At 37.4% G+C, this 23,600-nt stretch overlaps 1 protein-coding gene across 1 annotated transcript; it reads right to left on the bottom strand.

Moving 5' to 3' along the window:
• Positions 1-221: 221 nt before the first annotated feature.
• On the bottom strand, positions 222-22,946 carry LOC148040712 (uncharacterized). The gene is made up of 4 exons (XM_087664803.1): positions 22,870-22,946; positions 1,152-1,839; positions 708-1,043; positions 222-602 (listed from the first exon to the last, which is right to left on the bottom strand). The coding sequence occupies exons 1-4, from the start codon at positions 22,944-22,946 to the stop codon at positions 222-224; spliced, it is 1,482 nt and encodes a 493-aa protein (XP_087520929.1).
• Positions 22,947-23,600: the final 654 nt, after the last annotated feature.

Genomic DNA, 23,600 nt, shown 5'->3' on the forward strand with positions numbered 1-23,600 from the left:
AGCGCGTCTATTCACGCTAGTATACAAAACGCGTCTATATACCCGTGTTTATAAATGCGCTTATAGATGTAAAAATAAACGCACATATTTTTTATTTCTCATAAAGTCCCTAAATATGACCAAACATCTTAACAGCTAGTATTTGTTTGAATACATTACCAACTTTACTTCTTTCTGAGTATTACAATATACATCCAATCATTCAAAGCTAATTATATATGCTACAATGAATGATCAATCTCATCTTCAATGAGATTGACCCTTGCTAGACTATCTACCTCTAGGTCTATGTTACCAATAAGCAATGAAACAAATAAGTCTATCCCACTGTCAGATGTATTGCTATGCTCAATTTCTTCATCATCATCTGCAACCATATTATTATCCTCTTCTGCACTTCCTTGAACATCCTCGCGGGGATCATCTTGCACTACATCATGTATATAATTGATCATGGCATCATCATGTACATCATCATTGATTGTTGGATTGCCATCAACTATCTCTATGTTGGTGGCATTGCCATATATTGGTTTTGAACGATTAGATATGGGGATGACGTACCACCATCGGTTATTGTTTACCATTGGGTGATACACAACCTGCATCTTTTTTTTAAAAAAAGTAATTAACAACTTAGATATTTATTGTATTTTGAGAATGTATCAAGAAGTAATATATATATAAATAAATAGCTTCTAATATACCTGCTCGCATTGTTGAGGTAGTACGAATGTGTCATTCTTGCCTTGGTGAAATTTTGTAGAGTCAATCACTACAAAACGACTTGGATGACGTCTAATTGTGCAATGCTCACCCGTTGTTACTACTTCTTTAAACCACTTCACATCTAGCACATATATAAAAAATTGCCTAAAGTCAAGCTTCAAAATATCTTTGATCAAGCCACAATAACCTTCCATGGTGCCATTGGTATTGTGGAAGTTTGCAAGGATACCACAATCCTGGGTATTTCTCTTATCATCTATACGTTGAGTTCGAAAATGTTTGCCTTCACACCAAATAGCATTGAACAATGTGCACTAGTAGTACATTGTTGAGATCATATTAATGATTTAGTTAAAGATGAAACATGTGAAATTACTATATCATATATAACTAAAGATAATGTAATTATAAGTATGTCTCACCTTTGATAAGCAACCTCGTGCGTATTCCCACTCCTCTTGCGATATATCCATCGCCTCCTGTTTTTCCATATTCTCTATTTCTTCATGTAGCCAATCTATATCAATATGACATGGAAGCGCGCTTAAATATTCTGGATATGGGATATTACATCCATGTCTAGCATGCAATGCTTGCCTTTCGCTTACTCTTCTTGCCCTTGCTTCTTTATATATTGTCACCCATTTACTCATTACTTCGCTGTTAAGCACACAAAATACATTTAACTTACGAAGTTCCTCTTTCATTAACACTTTGCTCCTTCCTTTTCCTTGAGGTATTATAGAGGTCATCCTAAAATCTTCATCATCTTTCCATAGTCGTGGTAAAGAGGAGTCCACTTTAGTAAAATATTCAAAGATTTGTACAAGGGATGATTGCACTAACCAACCCTCAACCATGCTTCTCTCGGGCCGTGCATTTTGCCTTACAAAATCTTTTAGGGTTTTCATAAAGTGCTCTAGAAAAAACATCCACCTTGCATAAACTACCCCACAAATTGTGATCTCATCAATCAGATGTACAAGTAAGTGTAATTGAGTAGTCAAAATGGAGTGGGGAAAAATTTCCCCCACCAAACAAACCACCTCAATGGAGAATACTCGAGCCTCTTGCAACGTATTTGGATCGATTTCCTTCAAACTCACAAATCTACCAACATGTGAGAATGATGATTAGTTTTGTCCATAAATTCAAGCGGGTTTACTATGTGATGTACGTAATATGTAAACTAAAAAATAAGTATAAAGTATACATACCTCGTGAGCTCACCCATCTTGTAAATGATATCACACACATATTTTGAAACACAATGGGATATGCTAGTAGAAAGGATGAACTGTGTGTAAATATTCATACATTGTTAATTAGTCTACATAGTTACTCCACTAATTAATATATTTATGGCTATGAAAATCCTTACCTGAATCAATTTGTGCCAATCGTGAGACTTTAAACCGGATAGTTGCTCCACACCTCTTTTCTTTTTCTTTATGAAGGCTCCCTTGAGGCATCTCATATATCCTGTGGGAGTTCAAAAAATACATATCTGCTGCTTCACCATCTTTTCTTCGGTCTTTGACAACATCCAAGGTGCACTTGGTAACTGGATCTTTCCTCTGGGTCCGATGCATGGCCAAGCTGGTCTCATACGTCCAATGCTACATAAATCCTCCCTTACATTGACAGAATCAGGAGCCGCCATTAAGTGATCCCATAATGTAGAGGCAACATTCTTGAATATATGCATGGGGTCCAACAGGTGATTGATCTTGATTTCCAGTCCAATATAGGAGACGAAAAAATATAGAGAATATAAGGCACAAACAGTATATTATTTCTTATTCTCATAATGGAGTGTACTTTAAAGACAAACAAAAGAAGTAAACTAGTTACCGACTCATGCCAAGTGGAGGATGATTATTGGCATGTGTCCAAGCGTCCTTCCAATCTTGAGGTGTCAGAGATTGTGGAGTTCTTCCATTAGTGGGGGGTGCATATTTGGGGTGGTCAATAGGAAGAAAACAATGATGATTGTCATAGATAACCTTCTTCAAGCGTGTCGATGTAGAAGAAACCAGAGAGGGACCACAAATTGGACATGCATGATATCCTAATGTCATTAAACCTGTAAAAACAAGTGGGTTAATGATGACATATATTTGATTAAGGGTAAGAATGAATAAAATAGAGTACGCAACTACCTGAACACTATCCATAGCTTGGAAAGTCATGCATGGTCCACAACAATATGCCCTTTGAAGTGAAGTCTTGCACCTTAGTACCTTAGTACCTCTCCATAGCATTTCTAGCTCCTCGATTTGAGGCTCTAAGTAAACGTCCATGTTTTTTACTTTGTGTTTTCCAAGAATCAAAAGGGACAACATTACATGTCCTTTTTTTATTGCCATGGATGGAAAGATATTATAGTTCACCAATACCACTGGCCATACACTATATGAGGTGCTTTTGATGCCAAATGGATTTATTCCATCTAATCCTAGACCAAATATCAAATTTTTGGGGTCTTCTTTGAAAGTAGGCCACAAATTATCTGTGTTGCCAAGCTGGTGTGTCTAAAGAAATTCTCCACTTTCCATCGCTTGAATGGTGAGTAGCATGCCATGACATGAGTCTTGCAATAGATTCACACTTAAACATAAGTTGAATACATGGAATAATAGAAAAATATTGCAAAACCTTACAAGACACATCCATTGATTTCATCTCCTGGTTGTATCTTGGTTCACCACAAATAGGACACTGTCATGCAGATGCATGATCCCCACGAAACAAGATGCAATCATTGACACATGCATGGATTTTAATGTAATCGAGACCTCCAAGAGATGTCAGGAAATGCCTTGCTTGCTCCCTTCTAGTTGGTAATTTATTTCCATTTGGAAGTATTTGTGACAATAACTTGCATATATTGTGCAAACAGAGTTAACAAATCGCGAATCGAATATTGTCTAGAAGCATTTATGAATTAATATCAAATGATACATACTTCAATAATGCATTCAAGCTAGCATTACTCCATCCATAAATGGTTTGTAAGTTTAGTATCTCGAGAGATGCATGTAGAACGGAGTAGGTGCAACCTTCGTACAATGGAGTTTTTGACGCTATGTGTAGCGGGTCATTTATCTCTCTAGTGGCGCCCTCCTCCCGAACCTCATGGGAAAATAAACCATGCACCATGTTGCCCAAAATCTCTTCCTTCAAAACTTGATGGGGCAATTGAAGAGGGCTGCTATCGTCGTCATCAGTCTCTACTCTTCTTGAGGACTCTACCTCCTTGTGTCGATGCTTTGCAGCCTCTCGACGCCCTGGAGGGACCATTTGAGGATGTGGTACTGCATCCTACTCAATTAAAAAAAGGAGGTTTTTTTTAATGGTGAAGACACAACATAGATCAATAATATTTGTGCAAATAAAGCAATAAAATTTTTTGGGTCTTTTTCTTGATCCCACTCTCCGTACATGCTGAGGTGTGACATTGTGATTCGACGTGCTAAAAAAAAACATCCTCAACAACGATCACACATACATTTGATTTTTTGCCGTAGCCAAGCGTCTCGGTTGTGAAGACGCAATGTCTCATCCTCACTGGAGGATGTACTGTTTATTGACTCAGCATGTCCCATACTAGTAGAAGATGATGACATAATTACACCTAGATCATAAGAACAAATGTGATTTCATTTGGTATATATGTCATATTCCCTAAATGCATGCATTGATACTTACAACATGGAGGCAAACATTTTTATATTGAAAGACTAGGAAAGTCATGTCATGTTAATCCAAAAACAACCAAAAGCTATCATCTAATCAGTTTAATTGTAACTACGCGTCTATCAGCGCGTGTAATATGTCTTATCTGCGTATATACACATGCAATAACATGCACTTACAGACACGCTACGCAAATATTAAAAAAAATTTAAAAAAAATTCAAACCAGTGCTTTCCTGCGTTTTTTGCGTGTTTTCTGTAGTTCGAGCTCGACATCACTAATCATGTCTATCTATCACTTCATGAAGACAATGAGGGAAGGAAATAAGAGTAAAAAGATGATAGGAGGAAGGAAGAGCCAAAGAGTAAAGAACAAGAGCCAAACAACAAGGAAGAGAAGAAGATTGAAGCAACTTACCAAGGGAAGGGAGAAGGAGGACAAGGAGCTTGCAACCTAGCCGCCACCCATCGGAACAAGCAAAGAAGGTGAGTTCTTCTTCTCTCTCTCAATCTTGTTTGCTTTCTGTCTGTTTGTCTCTCTCTCTCTCTCTCTCTCTCTCTTTACATGCTATAGACTGTCATCTATGGAGGTTTGTTTGCACGCTTTTAAACCAAGTTTGAAAAAAATGGTCCGACAGTGTGCGTCTGTCAACGCGTCTAGATGACAGTGTAGACGCAGGTATAGATGCGGAAATAGATACGCTGTTAGACACACACAGAGACGCAGATATAGACGCAGCATGTAATATGTTTTATTTGCACAGGGTAATATGATTTTTCTTATGTAGATGTGGAATTCTGAATCTTCGAGCACTGATCCTGAGTTGGAACGCATGAAAAACACCTTAGCGAAGTTTTCTAGAGGTGTTAGTAGCTTTTTTGGAGATTTTCCAAACAAGGAGCAATTCATGGGGGAGATGACCAATTATATTGGTCACCCTCCCATTGCAGAGGAGGTTTTCAGTGTGATGTCTGGGACACTTATCATATCTTTACCTAGCATTGCCGCACAAACACCAAACCTTGCCATACCAAACCTTGGTACACCTCTACTAACAGATACTCCACACACTATGCATACACATAGATCAGCTGATGCACAGGGATCAGCTGAAGTACATGGATCGGCCGAAGCACATGCATCTGCAGAAGCACATGAATCAAGTGAGGTAGAGGGTAGTGCCCGTCGAGGAAGGAGGGAGAGTCGTGTAGGAGGACGAGGAGGTTGAGGGCTTTGTGGGGGTTTCCTAGGAGGTGGCTCTCGATCACCCTCACCGGGAAATGAGATGTTGGTGGTATCTTGCATGACTCTGAGGGGAGGGAAGTGATAGCCTACTCGAGGAGTGTCGTGCATGCCACATACAAAGATTGCATGATTCCCTTCAAGCACCAAAAAAATGGTTTGTGACAAGAGGTGCTGCGGGCAGTACATAGAAGGTACCCTAATCTTGAGAATTCACGATTCTCAGATGATTGGGGATGGTCAAAGGTGAGAGACGTGCTTCATAACAAGAGGTCTCACCTTATGACGTGCGCCAAGGAGTCACTGTAGAGACAAGAGCAGGGGCGCCCTGGATATGGCCAACCACCCAATTGCCACCGCAGGGAGTGGAAAGAGGCCAAGAAGAGAGCAGTAGAGAAAATGAAAAATCGCCAGCATGCAGAGGCGCGATGTATCCAGATGGCAACCATGGGATCGTCGCATTATGGATTGGGTGGCAGGGAGTCATGGGAGGCTGAGTTTGTAAGTATTATTTGATTTCTTTTTTTAAATTAAATTTTGTAGTTTGTTTCACTTCATTATGTAGTGTGTTCTAATATGTTGTATGTTCAAATTGTTTTGTAGTATCATATCATTGGTAGGATGCCTACTCCTAGAGAGGTAGGCTACCATCGAGGTCATAATCGGGCGTCCACTTTGGCAGCATTTCTACGAGGAGGGACTCATCATGGAGGAGCAATATAATTGTGCCATGAGGATTCCACAACCAGAAGAGGTATGCTTTATTTTTTACATGAAAAGTATAGGTAACTCTAATTTATTGTTTGTAATGGTATTTATATACCTTAATCCTTTATGTAGGCGAACCCAGATGCAGTTGAGGATAGCGAAGGGGGGTCTAGCAGTAGCGGTGGTGGCAACGGCAGCGGCAGCGGTAACGACACAGGCAACGGTGGTGGTAGCAACGATGATGCCTCTTCTGAGGAGATGTAGAGGAGCCCCATGCATGCATGGCTCCCCTTGGCTTGTAGTTTTCATTTTTGATATGTATTACTTTTAGCTAGTGCTTGCGACCATGACCATGCTTGAGGTCACAAGCAGTAGAACTCATCATGTAAAAATGTTTCATCTATATATATGAAATTTCGTGTTCTGCATACATTGTTTTGTTTTCAGTACAAAAATCTTTGAAATAATCTTTCTCTGTTTTCCCTAAGTATACAATTTGATGCTGATGGGGGGAAAAAAACCAAAGAGCAAGCCACATGCTCTCTAGTTTTTTTTTCATAGAGACAATCAACCAACGACCTCCTTACTACGCTAGTGACATTAATCCTGGGAGACCTGCTTAAGCATCATCCCACCCTATGGAAAGACTTGAAGTAGTGGGTTGAGGGGTCACACGAACAAGCTGCTGATCTACATGACCATGATGCAGAAACACAAATACCAAGTCTAATGCTGCACTCTGTGCCAAAATCCTTGCACATTAATGCTTTTTGGGAAGGCACCGAGATGCGTGCAGTATTACTGATCGTAGCCCTAGGCAACAAGATCTGAAAGGGGATCGTAGACATGGGAGCTGGGGTTAGTGTGCTGAGCTACGCAGTACTTCAGACTTGGAAAAACCCACCTATTGAGACCGCTCGGTTTAATGTCACATTAGCAAATGGCATGAGAGTGAAGCTATCAGTGCATCTAAATTGCAGGATAAAAGCGCGTCTATTCTCATAAAAAACTTACAGAGTAAACACTTTTTTAGACGCGCAAATACACGCGTGTATAGATGCACAATATGAATATATCCACTTTTTTAGAAATATGATTATATATTTACATAGTGCGTCAATACATGCGTCTATATGCGCATCTATATGGGTGTGTAACTCTCACTATAAGCGCGCTTTTAGACGCGGAATTTTAGACACAGCAGTAGACGCCATAATAAACGCGCCCGACATTTCTTAACACAGTTTAAATATTGTGTCTACAAGCCCATCTATGGAGCCTTTTTGTTGTAGTGAATGCATATAAACTACTGCTTAGGAAAATAACCTAAGTAATATAATAATTAACTATTCAGTGAAAAGACTCTTTCACTTGGAAAAAATTTGTATGTCTATCATTAAGAAAATATCATAATGACGATTTCTTTCATGATATTTATTGTTATTTCATTAATGACGCATGTGATCATAATAACAGAAAAATGGTAGACGATGTTAAGAAAGGGAATATTTTATAATTTTTCTTTGAAAGTGACTATCTCTATTTCATTTTTCTAATGATAAATAGATATATATTAATTTTATAATAATTTATAGAAAATCATTGAGATAATATCACAAAATAATCAATGTATTAATAGAAAATTACATAAGAAAATATATACTAGATGCGTGAAAATATAATTCGATGTTTGAAAGATGAAAGAAACATTGCATTTATGATTTTTGCATTGCCTGGAATAAAGTTTTTAGAAAAACAATCAGCATTGCACTGAGATCGCACTTAGGACATAGCTAAAAGAGAATTCATCTTTCTAAATAACATTGAAAGTTTGAAATGGTGAGACATAATTAATTAAACCATAGAATATAAGTAGAATAAAATAAAAATTATTATCTTTAACTGAAAACATATACAATGTTAACTAATGATTATATTAGCGAGAGAATCAATATTATGAGTTGACTCATGTACAAGTTAGCGAGAAAACCTAACAAAAAATATTTAGAGTGTTGAAGTGAAAACAACTATGAAATACTCGAAAATCTTAAAACTATCAGTATCAAGAAATCAAATAAATATTGAAAGTCTGTAGGACTTGTTGGACATGGATAAGAATTTTTCGATAGAAGTTCTAAAGTCCAAATAGACTTGGAAAAGTATTTGAAATCCTGCTAAGTGCATGTTAAGGCAGGGCAATGCATGAATTGCATGCCATAGGCATAAATGCATATATTATCTTTTAGGGAAAAGATACCAAATTTTTCATAAGGATAAAATAAACTTCTCATAGTTAATTAGATTTGCAAAATAACTTGTGGATCTCGAAAAAGAGTTGTAAGTAGGAAGCGAAACTCTAAGAATAAGGTGGAACCTTAAAAGAGAAGCCTTAAATTTTGGTGGGGATGCTTCCTATGCTAAAAAAACTTGCTACTATTTTCTTTTTTGATTTTTGCACGCATTGATGGCTGCATAGGAAAGATTGATTGTGCTTGCAGCAGTTAGATCTGATTGTAAATATATAATCAAGATAATAAGAGGAAAGATCGTGTTATGCCTCCCCCATGACTAGATGTTGAACGGTTTTCCAAGGGGGATTGTTTTGTACTTTTGCGAGGAGCTTTGGGGTGGCCCCGAAGGCGAGAGGTCACTCAATGAGGAATCCGTTAGGCAAGAGGAGGTGCAAGTGCTAAGGGGGCTCTGGTTTTAAATCTCTTGATGGCTCCTAGGAATTACCTGACCCTCACACAGATTAGGATGGGATCGTGGAGTCCTCCATGTTACAACTATATATATCATCTCTCACTTGACTTGGGTCTCACCTATATATACTAACTCTACATCAATATGAATCATTCTTTGGGAGCATGTCTTGTGTATCTCTCTCGTACTCTCTCTCTCTCTCAACATGGTATCAGAGCTATGGATGCGTAGCAACAATAAGGAAGATAAGTTGTTTCATTGTTTATACTTGATTGAATTCTTTGCACAAGTGATGATTTGATACATGAACTTATTCAAATTATAAGTATTAGTTAATTTTTTTCTTTAAAAACAAAACCAGGTCTAGATGCGTAGCTCTCGTCGTGCTCTCGAATCTTGTTAAAACCGCTTGTCAATTGGAGTTCTGGATCAAAAGTTATGACAGTTCAGGATTCAAGACAACAATTCTGCTCAAATCTGTGATTCTTTATTTAAAACTGTATTTCTAATTAAAGTTTGTTAATCCCCAATTACAGTTTATTAATCACTCGTCTTCGTTAATGATGTTGATTACGACAAGCAAACATCTTGCTATTTTTAGCTATGTTTTATTATCGTTCACGTTCTTTGCTCGATCGAAATAGCACTTTTCTTATATGCGTCATCTCGTCTTGCACGTTACGTCTCTCTATTTCGGGCTTTCTTTTTAGTCACTCAATCCTTTTCGTCGTTCTTACGTGCATATCCCTATTTTGATTGTCATGCGTCTCAACTACGCTCGTCTTGATCATGGTTTGCAGATTCTGCGATCTCATCTTATTTGTTTTCTCTCGACATACAGGCATGGCCAATTGCGTAATTGTTAACGGATATCCGTCTAGCCAACGTTCGGTTCCCTTCTTCCAAGGATAAGGCTTTCCTGGGTGGAAAGCAAAGATGATGCTAATTCTTGAAGGTGACGAATTATTTGATATTGTTTTGGGCGACTTGTCTTTCCCAGTTCAACCTATTGATGTGATGAATAACAATTTTGTGATTACTGATGGTCCATTATTTGAACAATGGAAAATTGATCATACTGATTGGATTCGTCATGACAAAGCGGCTCGTCGTTATATATTGTCTGCAGTTCCTGACTCACTTATGTTGGATGTCTTTCATTTGGAAACCTCTCATGCTATTTGGGAGTATCTTATCTCAACATTTGAGAAGAAATCAATCACCGAAATTTTATATCTCCAAACTTGTTTGAAGAATCTTCAATATAAGGTTGTACCTCTATGCACTCTCATATCGAGGCTTTTAAAGACATTATCAATCAGCTTGGTGCTGCCGGCGCTCCTGTTGCTAAAAATCAGATTGTTACTCAACTTCTTCATACCATCAAAGATCCTTTATATGACAATATCATCACTATTTTGTCTAACAAGGATGATATCCACTTTGACAAAGCATGTATATCTCTTATTGAATATTCTCAATATCATGAGCATCATTTGGAAAAATCTGATGCTGTTTTGGTCACTCGGGAATAAAGGGATTTTGATGCTCCTTTTGTTGCTCGCAAGCGTCCTACTTCACGTTTTCAACAGGGTGGACACCCTAATCCAGGTAGTAAATCTTCTCGTCTTGCTTATCCTAACAAACATTGTTCTTATTGTGATAAGAAAGGTCATGTGGCTTCTGATTGCTGGGCACGTCAATATGATGAGGAGCATGGAGTTACTACAAAGCAACCTCGCTCGTCCAAAAATTTTCCTCCTTGTGATTATTGTGCACATACAGATCATCCATCTCGTCATTATTATAAACGCAGATATGATGAAGAATGTTCTCCATCTTATATTGTTCAACAAACTACAACTGATGATGATCATACTCATCAGGAGCTCAATTTCGTCCATTATGATATCTCTCCAGAAAAGGTACTTCATGTTCATGATGGTTCTCTATTCATCGTTGATTCAGGTGCCACTGGAAACATGACATACCAATCGCAGTGGCTTCACAATTATCATTCTCTTCCTGTCAAGAAGTTTGTTTACCTTGCGGATGATACGACTTGTCAAGTCAAAGGAGTGGGTGATTTATATCTGGGGATTGTTTCATCCACTAGAATATTAAGAGGAGTTCTTCATGTTCCACATTTGCAAAGAAATCTTCTTTCTGTTGCTCGTCTAGTTGATCTTGGTTTGTTTGTTGGCTTTGATCATAATCAATGTTGTATAGAGAAAGACGGGCATACTATAGCAATGGCTCCTCGACATGGTAATCTATTTGAGCTATCATTGAATGATACAGTTGCAAATGTTGTTACTGCCCCTGGAGATGCAGATTGCAAATTATGGCATCAACGATTTGCACACTCCGATTTTGCCAAAATTCTTGATCTTCATCGTCATGGTCTTGTGCAAGGTATGGATCTTAAATCTCATCCACGTATGGGAATATGTGAGTACTGTGCACTTGGAAAACACCATCATTCCCCTTTCCACACTTCTACTTCATCACATTCCTGTGCTCTCTTGGATTTGGGTCATACCGATATTTGCGGTCCTTTTCCTGCCTCAAAGTCTCAATATCGATATTTTATAACTTTCATTGATGATTTCTCACGGTACACACATGTCTATCTTCTTCGACATAAGTCTGAGGCTTTATCTATATTTAAACAATACAAGATAAGGGTGGAGCTTCAAACTGGATTCTCTATAAAGACGCTTCGCAGTGACAACGACGGTGAATATGTATCCAATCTATTTGATGACTTCTGTAAGGATCAAGGTATTCATCATGAGTTTACAGTTCCTTATTCTCCTCAGCAAAATGGTGTTGCTGAGCGCAAAAATCGCACGATTCTTAATGCTATACGTTGCATGCTTATACACTCTGGTTTGTCTCGAAAGTTTTGGACTGAAGCACTTCTAACAGCTGTTTTTATTCAAAATCATCTTCCAACTACTGCACCTGCTGGTAAAATTCCTATAACAATTTGGACAGGGAAGACACCTTCAGTCTCTCACTTTCGCACATTTGGCTGCATTGCTTATATTCATGTGCCCAAGGACACTCGACATAAGTTGGATCCTCCAGGTTTGAAGGTTATTTTTCTTGGTTATTCAGATCATTCCAAAGGTTACAAATTTTATGATCCTTCTTCTCAAAAGGTTATCATTAGTCGTGATGCTATATTTGATGAGAAGACTATGGGTGGCACATGGTCGTCACATGTTTCAGATGATACACAATCTTTACTTAGTGCATTTCCTTACTTGCTTTGTGATTCTACTAATTCTGATGATCATAAACCTCCTTCACCTCCAAAGAAGATTGATGAAAATTTGGAGATATATGTTGATCTTCCTATTGAGATAGAGCATGGATTCTATTCTATTGAATATGATGTCTTTGATGATGCTATGTCTGTCCAAGAGGATCCAATATCATATATGGAAGCTATCAATTCGTCTCAAAGGGATCAATGGCAAGAAGCTATGCAAGCTGAGTACGATTCTTTAATCTCCAAAGGTACATGGATTCTTACTGAACTCCCCCCAAATCGTGTTCCTATCAAATGTAAATGGGTTTATAAAACCAAGACCAAAGCTGATGGCTCGTTTGATAAGTTCAAAGCGCGATTTGTTGCAAAAGGTTACTCACAGATTGCAGGAGTAGATTATCAAGAAACATTTTCTCCTGTTGTGCGCTCCACAACTGTTCGTATGATTTTGGCTTTTGCAACACTATTTGATCTAGAAATTCACCAAATGGATGTTAAAACGGCTTTTCTCAATGGAGATCTTGAAGAAGAAATCTATATGGAGCAACCTGAAGGTTTTATGATTGCAGGAAAGGAGCATCTTGTATGTCAGCTTCATCGTGCATTATATGGATTGAAGCAAGCCTCTCGTGCTTGGTATATTAAGATTGATCAGTTCCTCACATCTAAAGGTTTTGTTACATGTTTTGCTGACCCAAATCTTTACATCAAAAGGGAGGACAAATATTTTATTATTCTTGCTCTATATGTTGATGATACTATTCTTGTGTCAAATAATATTGCTTTCTTGGATGCTATGAAGAAGCTTTTATCGACTGCATTTGAAATGGTGGATCTTGGTGAGATACATTCTTGTTTGGGTATTCAAGTTCAACGACACTGACAACAAGGCATTCTTCTTCTTCGCCAGATAAAGTTTATTAATGATATTGTTAAGATGTTTGGGTTGATAAATGCGCACTCTGCTAACACTCCCATTCTTTCAAGCTCTACCAAGGGTACATCTACAACACGCAATGAAGAATCAGCCATTCATCAACCTTTTGCTAATCTTGTTGGTTGTCTTCAATTTATTGGTTTAAACACAAGACCAAATATTTTATTTGCAGCTAACTTTTTGGGACAGTATCTTTCTTCCCCTTCCACTACTCATTGGAGTGCTGAAAAACGTATTCTTAAGTACCTCAAGGGTACTAAGGAATTTGGTCTTATTTATCGTCGTCGAGAGGATTCTTCTTTATCTTCTTCAACTTCTCTTGACCTTATTGGATATACAGACGCTGATTGGGCAAGTTCACACTTATCCATGCGATCTGCAAGTGGGAATTGTTTATTTGTAAATGGATGTTTGGTTTCTTGGTCCAGCAAGAAACAACGATGTGTTGCGGTTTCTACAACTGAAGCCGAATATGTTGCTGCATCATTAGCAACTCGCGAGCTAGTTTGGCTTCGACAACTACTTGCAGATTTGGGACATCCTTCATCATCTAGTACACCTCTTCGATGCGATAACCAAAGTGCTATTAGTCTTACTAAAGACTATATACAACATAGTAAATCAAACCATATTGCTATTCATTATCATTATGTTCGACATGAAGTCAAGAAAGGTTCCATTATGGTGGAGCATTGTCCCAGTGATCAAATGGTTGCAGACATCTTCACAAAAGCTCTTAGTGAAGCTCGCTTTAGCTCATTAAGACATGAACTTGGTATTGCTCCAAGTTCTTGTCTCACTGATTGAGGCATGTATCATTGTATTCAAGAAAACTTTATAGTAAATCATTTTTGTATCGTAGATATGTGTAGGGGCTCAGGTTTTTCCCTTGTTCTCCCCAAGGGTTTTTTCACTCGCAGCCATAGACCTTTGTTTGAGTGGGGATGTTACAACTATATATATCATATCTCACTTGACTTGGGTCTTACCTATATATACTAACTCTACATCAATATGAATCATTCTTTGGGAGCATGTCTTGTGTATCTCTCTCGTACTCTCTCTCTCTCAACACTCCGTATTAGTGAAGGGACGAAAATCTTGGAGGGTTTCTTTTCTTCTACATAGACATAAGGGATTTTCTAGTGAATGGAGGTCTATCTTCTACATAGGCAGAAGCGAAAAATCATTGTAAATAACTTTGCAAAATAATAAAAAAATATCTTTTGCCAAAATATTTTTTTCTCAATTTTGCAAAGTTATGGCATGTACTTGACACGTGGTATCAAAGCATAATTGAAATTGGAAATATCTATGGTTTTTAAGACCAATTGTTCTAAGTAATAATCAACCTTCTAATTGTTAAGGGACAAACTTTGGTAGAATAATGAGGCATAGAACCAATTCCTTGTTTTTTGAAAAATATACACATCTACCCTACAGTCCATGGATGACAAGTAGAGAAGAGAAATGATGAGGATACTCGATTGCCGATACGATCCATCCCCTGTGAATTGCAAAAGAAGATGGTTTTGGGATGAGCGTTATTGTTACATTGAGGCCAGTCGATTTTTCAACATGCAGACTAATTTGAAATACCTTGAATGATGGAAAATTTAATAGTGGTTGAGGCCTTTATCTTTTTTCTATCCAAAAGGAATCCACTTATGATGACCAGCGGTGGTTGATAGATACGTCTAGACTGTTATATCTATGACAAGGTTTTGAAGGTAATCCCATCCAACATGATTATAATCCAAGGCCATCACAAGTATCAAGATTACCGTATCCATGGTTTTCTAGATTTGCCATTTCCACAGTATAGGTTTTTGGACATAAACAACAATTGGCATACTTTCTTCTACATGAATGTAACTTATATCCATCCCTAAAAAATAAAGATATAATGATATCCTATTTTGGAATTTATACATAACATATATCAATGCTAATGTATCTCTACTTGTAAACATATGCCATTTGTAAATATCCCTTGTAAAAATCATAGCTTATGGGTAATGATAATAAAGATAATAGTGGCTAGATTTTGTAAAAATATTGTGCTCTTTAGCCCATCATTTTTTTACAAAACTAGTAAGATATGTTAATGCAGAAACGAATCTAAAAAGTTTAAGTGCTAAACCAATTCGTGAAACTTATGATAACCCATGGTAATACAACTATCACTAGTTCGATTGAAATTCAGGAGAAGAAGTGTCTCCTTAAGCAAGTTAAGCCACCAAAAATCAATGGGCAAGGGCAAAGACGTTGAAGCTGAGGTAGAGATTTGAATTGAGACCATAGAGGACTACTTTACTATTGTGGGAACTACCCTTGCTAACCCTGCTATGATTGCCAAGTGGAAATTGACTGGTGAAGCATGCCTGTCGTGGAAACAATGGTGTAAAGACCAAGGACTTGCTGAGAAAACTATTACCTTAGGAAAATTTGAAAGAAGCAGTGCATGGTCAATATTTGCAACCAACTTATCACACACTAAAAATGAATGAGTTCTTTAACTTAAGACAGGTAGGAATGAGCCTAGAGGCATATTACTCAAAGTTTATCTCACTGCTTAAATATGTGCCTCCTTCCATGATTATTGCTTGTGAGAGGAGGTTTCTAAGTTTTGTCGCAAATTGAATGCTCCTCTGAAACACGCCTTGAATCTATGCACCCAACTAATCTGTAAGATTCAATCAAAGCCAAGGAATAATAGGCTCTAGAATCAAAACAAAGGGACTTCACAGGGCTATGTTAAACAAGCCCAAGGTCAACATCCACCTAGTTAAGGAAAGGGGGCTTAAACAAATGCAGTTGGAAACTTCATACCTATGGGAAGTAATTGAAGAGTACCTAGGTGTTTCCATTGTAATGAGCTAGGCCACTTTAAAAGAAAGTGTCCAAATCTTAGCCAAATTCCTCACCAAGGACAGTACAGAGGTTAGAACCAAGCTTCAATTGCAAAAGGAAAAGCATATACCATAATTCTTAAAGAGCTTGAAGAATAGGGAAACCCAACTATGGAAGCCGATATGGAGAGGGCATCAGTTCATGCCATCCTCCATAAGAAAGGCCCAAATCACCAACTTTTGGTGATTTAAACACTAGTAGAATATCAGGGTAATTTCTATAAAATTCTGATTGACTGTGGAAGCACACACTCGTTCATATCACCAAAGTGTGCTAAGAAATTAGTTATAATATAATACCTACATCTAGGTTGCTTGTGGAACTTGCCAATGGAAAAGAAATCCTATCTACTCAATAAACTTGCAAAGTGACATTTAGCCTGGGAAGCAATCTCTCTAAAATGAGATTTAGAATCATGAATTTAGGGGCCTACGAATGTGTATTGGGTATGGACTGGCTAATCCCCATTGACCCACATATTCAGTGCAAAAAATGCCAGGTGACTTTTCAAAACCTAAAGGGGGAAAAAGTGATGACCCAAGGTGAGGAAGGAAAACCCAAGATTCAACTAACACAATATTTGTGAGTTTGGGAATCTCCCAATTTCCATTTTTTAAATACTAAAAAGGTGGCACCCGGATAACATGCCCATAAGTTTCTCAAAACCATATGATGTGACCTATCATTGGAAAGCGCTTGAAAAATGGAATCTATTGAGCTATAGAATGCTCAATTTGGAGTTATAGTGTTCAAGTTATGACAAATCCAAAGATTTGACCACGTGTCCCAAACTTATGGGAAATTCCCATATTCCCCAATATGGTGTTAGTTACTAGCCAAATCATCTCACATGATAAAAGGGTTAAAAAAGGGATTACTTGTATATCTCATAAAATAAAATAAGATTGAGCAGAATAATCAAGATGAGGGAGAGCCATATTGGTTGAAGGAATATGATGACATCTTCCCAGAAGAGATGACTTAGTTACCACCTCAAAGAGAAGTCGATCACAAGATCAGACTTGAACCAGGAGTCACTGCAATAGTTAAGAGTCCATATAAAATATCTATCCCTGAAGAAATTGAGCTGAAAGAGAAAGTAAAGTAGTTACTCGATCAAGGATACATGAGATCTAGTAATTTGCCATGGGGAGCCCCAAAATGGTTTCAAAAGAAAAAAGATGAAACTCTCCATCTTTGCATTGATTGTCGAGGTCTAAACTAGGTAACAATCAAGAATAAGTATCCAATCCCAAGAATAGACAAGCTACTTGATAGTTTGCAAGGGGTGAAAATATTTTCCAATATTGATCTCTGATCAGGTTATTACCAAATAAGGATCAAGGAAGAAGATATCCCCAAAATTACCTTCAATACTAGATATGGTCATCTTGAATTTCCTGTAATGTATTTTGGTCTAGCTAATGCCCCTACTACATTTAATAGGTAAATACAAGACTTTTTTTTTACCTTATCTTGATGAGTTTGTCCTAGTCTTCTTTTAAGACATCCTAACATACTCCAAGAGAGATGAAGACCATGAGGTGCAAGTGCACATTGTGTTGGACACAATGAGGACACACAAGCTCTATGCAAAGAAAAAGAAGTGTGTCTTTTTCAAAAGACAAATGGAATATCTCAAATTCATAGTATCTACTAAAGGAATCTCTGTAGACCAGAGATGTTCAAGAGAGTGGCAACCTCCAATGACAGTTACAAAAGTGAGAAGTTTTTAAGGGATGACTGGATGGTATAGAATTTTCATAAAACATTACGCCCTAATAACTACACCTCTCAGTGATTTTCTAGAAAAGCAAACAGCTATTGTGTGGACGCCCATTGAGCAAGCTAGTTTTTTGCAGCTTAAGAAAAGTTTGGTAACAACATCCATTTTAAAGTTATATGACCTAAATCAAGAGTTTGAGGTCGTAACAGATGCAAGTTCTCTTGCACTAGGTTGTGTACTTATGTAGCAAGGTCATCCAATAGCCTATCCCTCAAGAAAAGTGAAAATCCATGAGAGGAATTATGTCACCCATGATGTTGAGATGTTAGCTATGATCCATGCTTTCAAATTTTGGCGAGTCTATCTACTTGGAAGTAAGTTTACTTTGGTCAATGATCCTAGTTAACGACACTGATCCTAAGCTCACAATCAAATACCAAAATTTCACTATGGATGATAGACTTGTCTATTTCAGGACAAGGCTTTGCATTCCTCTTAGTCAAGTGCTAAAAAAGAAGATATTATGGAAAGCCCACGACTCCTCGTTCTTAGGACACCTTGGCTATAGAAAAACTCTTAATGCAATCACGAAAGGTTACTATTGGAAAAGACTAAAGCACAATGTACTCAGATATGTTACTAAATGCCTAAGTTGCCAAACGGGTGAAAGCTAAGTGTGTCAAAATGCCAAACAAGCTCCAACTACTTGATATTCCACATATGAAAGAGGAGTTCATCATCAGTAAGGATTTCGTAGTTGGTTTACCTTCTGTTCAAGGAGTAATTTAACCATGGTGATTGTGGATATGTTGACAAAGGTTACTCATCTTATCTGAGTCAAGACCAACTACAAATCTTCATATATTGCACAACTATTTGTGAAAGAAATCTTTAGGCTTCATGGACTGGCTAAACGAATCATTAGTGATCACGACTCCTTGTTTATGTCACATTTCTGGAAAAGCCTATTTGAAGTAATTGGAACCCAGCTTTGCTTTCACACAACTTACCATCCCCAAAATGATAGCCAAACAAAGCAAGTTAATCAAGTCATTGAAGATATACTGAGAGCATACTGTTCCAGAGAACCGACAAGGTGGACACAATATTTGGCCTTTGTAGAAATTTCCTACAATGCAACATATCACCAAAATATTCAAATGACTCCATTTCAAGCATTGTATGGGCAAGATTGTTTGATGCCATTGAATTTATATGATCCAACCCTAAAGGTTGAGGCTTCTAAGAAAATGCTAGAAGACATGGATGATTAGGTCAAAACTATCATACAAGACATCTAAGCTACCAAAGACTGCCAGAATGCTTATGTTGATCCAGGAGACAAGAAGAGTGTATCTTCCAAGAGGGAGACATGGTTTTCATCTATGTATGCCCAAAGAAGAGTTCTCTATCATTAGAAAAGTTCAAAAAGTTGAGTCCAAGGTATTGTGGACCATACAAGGTTCTCAAATGCCTACAAACTACAACTTCATGATCATGTGCATTTCACGTTAGTCTGTGATAGCTTATGTGGCAAATCAAGATCATCTTCTTGATGACCAGCAAATTGTAATGCCTAGTCAAGGAGCCCTTAAACTCCATCCTGATAAGATCATAGATATAAAAGAGAAACCTCTAAGAAACAGAACCATTAGAGAGTATCTTATTGAGTGGAAAGACTATCCTAAGGAGGATCCCACCTAGATAGAAGAGACAGCTCTAGAAAAATAGTTTCCCCAATTCTTTTTGAGATGAGGACATATTGATTTCTCTAAGGAGGAGATGACGTAATATTCCCACCACAACGCTTTATATCAAGAAACAGATTCGGCTTGGGGCATTTTAAAAATTGCTTCTCCAGCTGTCGCATAAGTGACCGCATGTAATTTTATTGATATCAAGTCTAACATTAAATCAATTCTCCAATCCAACACAAGGAGACACCTCAATGTTCCCAGCCAACAAAAAGAAAAGATGCCTCATAAATAATATTACAACGGCTTTATCATAATTTTCCCGTACTATATTTGATTAAACGTTCCTGATTCCATTTAATGCATCGAGGATCACATTGATTTCATAATCTCAATACAAATTGCAAAAATCTCAATCGGTAGATGAAGAACATGTAAGAATGAGCATTCCATTGAGTAAGTTAAGTATAAAAGAGTATGACATGACTTTATATACCAGGTAAATCATGAGGTAACTTGGCCAAAAACCACTAGATGAAGTCGTTTTAAAGAAAAAAAGACATTTTTGAACAAATAGGGTAAAATACATAACCTTTTTATGTCTGGAGAGAGAGAAAGCATTTAAAAATCATCCCCATGCCACCATCCAACAAGTAGGCAATCAAAATGAATATTTAGCAAAGCTCAATTAGCTCTTGACAAGTAGCCAAATGAATCAATTGACTACACGCTCCCCCTCATGCCTATAAATACAACCCTTTAAAGAAAGCAAGAAGAAAGACCTCCTTATGATGGAAAAAATTCTCTATTTCTCTTTTCCATTAAAGCTTTAGCCTTGAAGGAGAAAAATACCCCTCTTCTACCTCATTTTGATTTTCTCTACCCCCTGCTACGCCTTCGTCCCATATGACTGTATTGCTAAGCGAAATGCTAATAATTTTTTTTTGGACAACCATCAACTGTCTATGAACTACAAATCAATTTTTCCTAATATCCATAACTTTGTGAGGTTGGAGAAACTCAAAAATCCTATTTGAAGCAAGAGAAGCAAGGAACGCAAGCGACGGAGAAAATGATGCGGTAGGAATTGGCGAAACACCTGTTACAGCAAACTTGAGAGAGGTAACATCTCCTCAGTTTGGAAAAAATAATATTTTATAAGATTATCGCTTCATTTGGCTTTAAATGATTATAAACGCATTCTAATGAAAATGCATATGAATTGCCGCTTTGAAAAATAACCTAAGTAATATAATAATTAACTATTCAATGAATAGATTATTTCACTTGGAAAATGATTATATGTATGTCATTAATAAAATATCTTAATTATGGTTTATTTTGTGATATTTATTGTTATTTCATTAATGATGCATGTGATCATAAATACGAGATGCGCATAAATTAGGTGCCTGATAATATAATTTGAGGTCTAAAAGATGAAAGAAAATTTTCACTTATGATTTTTGCATTTCTTGGAATAAATTTTTCAGAAAAACAAATCAGCATTGCTCTCTAGGACATAGCTAAAATAAAATTCATCTTTCTAGATAACGTTGAAAGTTCAGTAAATGGTCAGACATTGTTGATTAAACCATAGAATATGAGTAGAATAAAATACAAAATATTTTCTTGCTGAAAACACATGCTAGGTTAATATTAACGATTATATTAGCGAGAGCATCAATATCATGAGTTGACCCACATATGAGTCACTGAGAAAACCTAACCTAAAATATCGAGTGTTGAAGTAAAAACAACTATGAAATACTCGCCAACCCTAAAACTATCAGTATTAGAAAATTAAATAAATATCAAAAGTCTATAGTACTTGTTGGACATTGATAAGATTTTTTTGATACATCTTCTAAAGTCTAAACATACTTGGAAAAGCATTTGAAGTCCTTCTAACTGCGGGTTAGGGTAGGGTAGCGAATGAATTGCCTTCCATAGGTATAAATGCCCATATTATCGTTTAGTGTAGAAATACCAATTTTTTTATAAGGATAAAAAAGACTTCTCATAATTAATCAAATTCGTGAAATAACTTAGGGATCTCGAAAAATAGTTGCAAACAGGAAGCGAAACCCTTAGAATAAGGTGGAACCTTAAAAGGCAAACCTTAAATTTGGGTGGGGCTGCTTCTTATGCTCAAAACACTTGTTGTTTTATTTTTTGATTTGTGCATGCATTGATGGTTGAACAAAAAAGATTGATTGTGCTTGTAGGAGTTAGATCTGATTGTAAATATATAATCAGGATAATAAGAGGAAAGATCACACTATGCCTCCCCCATGGCTAGATGCAAAACAATCTTCCAAGGGGGATTGTTTTGTACCATGGCAAGGAGCTTGGGGCTAGCCTTGATGGTGGTGAGAGGTCACTCGGTGAAAGGAGTATGTTAGATAGGAGGAGGCCGGAGTGCAAGGGGGGCTCTATTCATAAATCTCTCGATTGCTCCTAAGAACTGCCTGTCCCTCACATGAATCAGGATGGGATCCTAGAGTCCCCAGTACTAGTGAAGGGACAAAAATATTGGAGGTTTTCTTTTCTTCTACGTAGAAAAAAGTGATTTTGGAATGATTGGAGGTCTAGCTTCTGCGTAGGCAGAAGGGAAAAATCATTGTAACTAACTTTGAGAAATAATAAATAGATATGTTTTGCCAAAAGATTGTTTTCTCTATCTTTGTATTGTGCCGTAAAATTACACAGAGGAACCTGTGATAATGGGTTAATTAAGGAAGTTACTTTTATATGACATAACTTAATGTGATAAGTAATTAGGAAACTAAAGAAAACCATTTGTGGGAAGGAAGTGGGCGAGATCCCTAACGGATCCATCCTATGGATGGGTGGTCCCGATAAGCTCGGAGCTTCTCTTAAGAATTTGAATGAAACATTAATTAGGAAAAATTAGGTAGAGCTGAGCATTTACTTACCTACGGTCAGGTCTTAAAACCTTGATTAGTAATTATCTTAGGGGAAAGGTGTGACAATTATGCTAGAACTCCGTTAAGGTTCCTTGAATCCTAACTAGTTATTGGAAAAAAGCATTGTACTCTATGAACCAAGGGTAACTAAGATTGCTCCACTCGGACAAGAAGCCCTTGTGGGACACTTTTGATGGAGCTAAATGATGTATCAAGACCTTAGTTTTTCAAATTAGGATCCGAAGCTTGTAGGTTGATCCTTGTGGGGACGGCCAGTACCTTCCTTTACAAGGTGGATTCTAGGAAACCTAGACGATAGACCCCGTGCATTCTCACGAGTGCTGGGCGAAGCTGTCAAGGATGGACCACCAGAATATGCTACCATGTTAGGCATGCACGTGACAAGTCCTAAGGTGCCATGTGAATGTATGGATGTGAAAAAACTTTTATGCAAGGGTAAGAGGTGCTTGGAAGTATGAGTGCATTACAAGATGCAACCTAGGTACACAAGGGTACATAGGTAGGTCAATGCAAGTGCTAGTGTACTAGAGTACAAATGAGTGCATACAAGTGCACAAAATTATCCACCAAAAGTATCTACCAACACATTCTTAACCTCAAATTGGAATGGCGGAAAAATAAACAAAAAATCACAAAAAGAACGGAAAAAGAGCAAGGCATAGAGGTGGCCTCTAAAACTAAAGTGAGGCAAAAAGAGCAATTTTAAAGGAAAGGGGCCTCAAAAACTCTAAAAACTCTTGTAAAAGAGTGCTAGGCTCCCTCCTATGCCACTTGTAAAAGATAGACGGGTATAGGATTAGGGCATGAAGCAAGAAGAGGGAATTAGAAAAAGGGACCTTGCCGCAATGGCCGATCATGTAACAAGGGATGGGCGCCCATGGGGTTTTTAGGGTTTGTATGTATAAAGTTCAAAAAGTGAATAAAAGCTCATTCTTTGGTGTGTAGCTAACAAGAGTCCACTCTTCTTCTCTTCTTCTTGCTTGTGTGTGTGCTCTTGAGGGAGTGAGTGTGAGAGTGC

This window comes from Lygodium microphyllum, chromosome 2 (genome assembly GCF_053477565.2).
Source record: "Lygodium microphyllum isolate KBCC chromosome 2, Lygodium_microphyllum_v1.1.10, whole genome shotgun sequence".
Taxonomy (NCBI): Eukaryota; Viridiplantae; Streptophyta; class Polypodiopsida; order Schizaeales; family Lygodiaceae; genus Lygodium; species Lygodium microphyllum.

Excerpts from the sequence above, each read along its gene's own strand:
- LOC148040712 (XM_087664803.1), bottom strand. The coding sequence starts at position 22,946 with ATGGTAGCATATTCTGGTGGTCCATCCTTGACAGCTTCGCCCAGCACT. Across the intron at positions 1,840-22,869 it reads GCACGGGGTCTATCGTCTAG|ATTTGTGAGTTTGAAGGAAA; the intron begins GTTTCCTAGAAT and ends ACATGTTGGTAG. Across the intron at positions 1,044-1,151 it reads CACGAGGTTGCTTATCAAAG|TGCACATTGTTCAATGCTAT; the intron begins GTGAGACATACT and ends ATGTACTACTAG.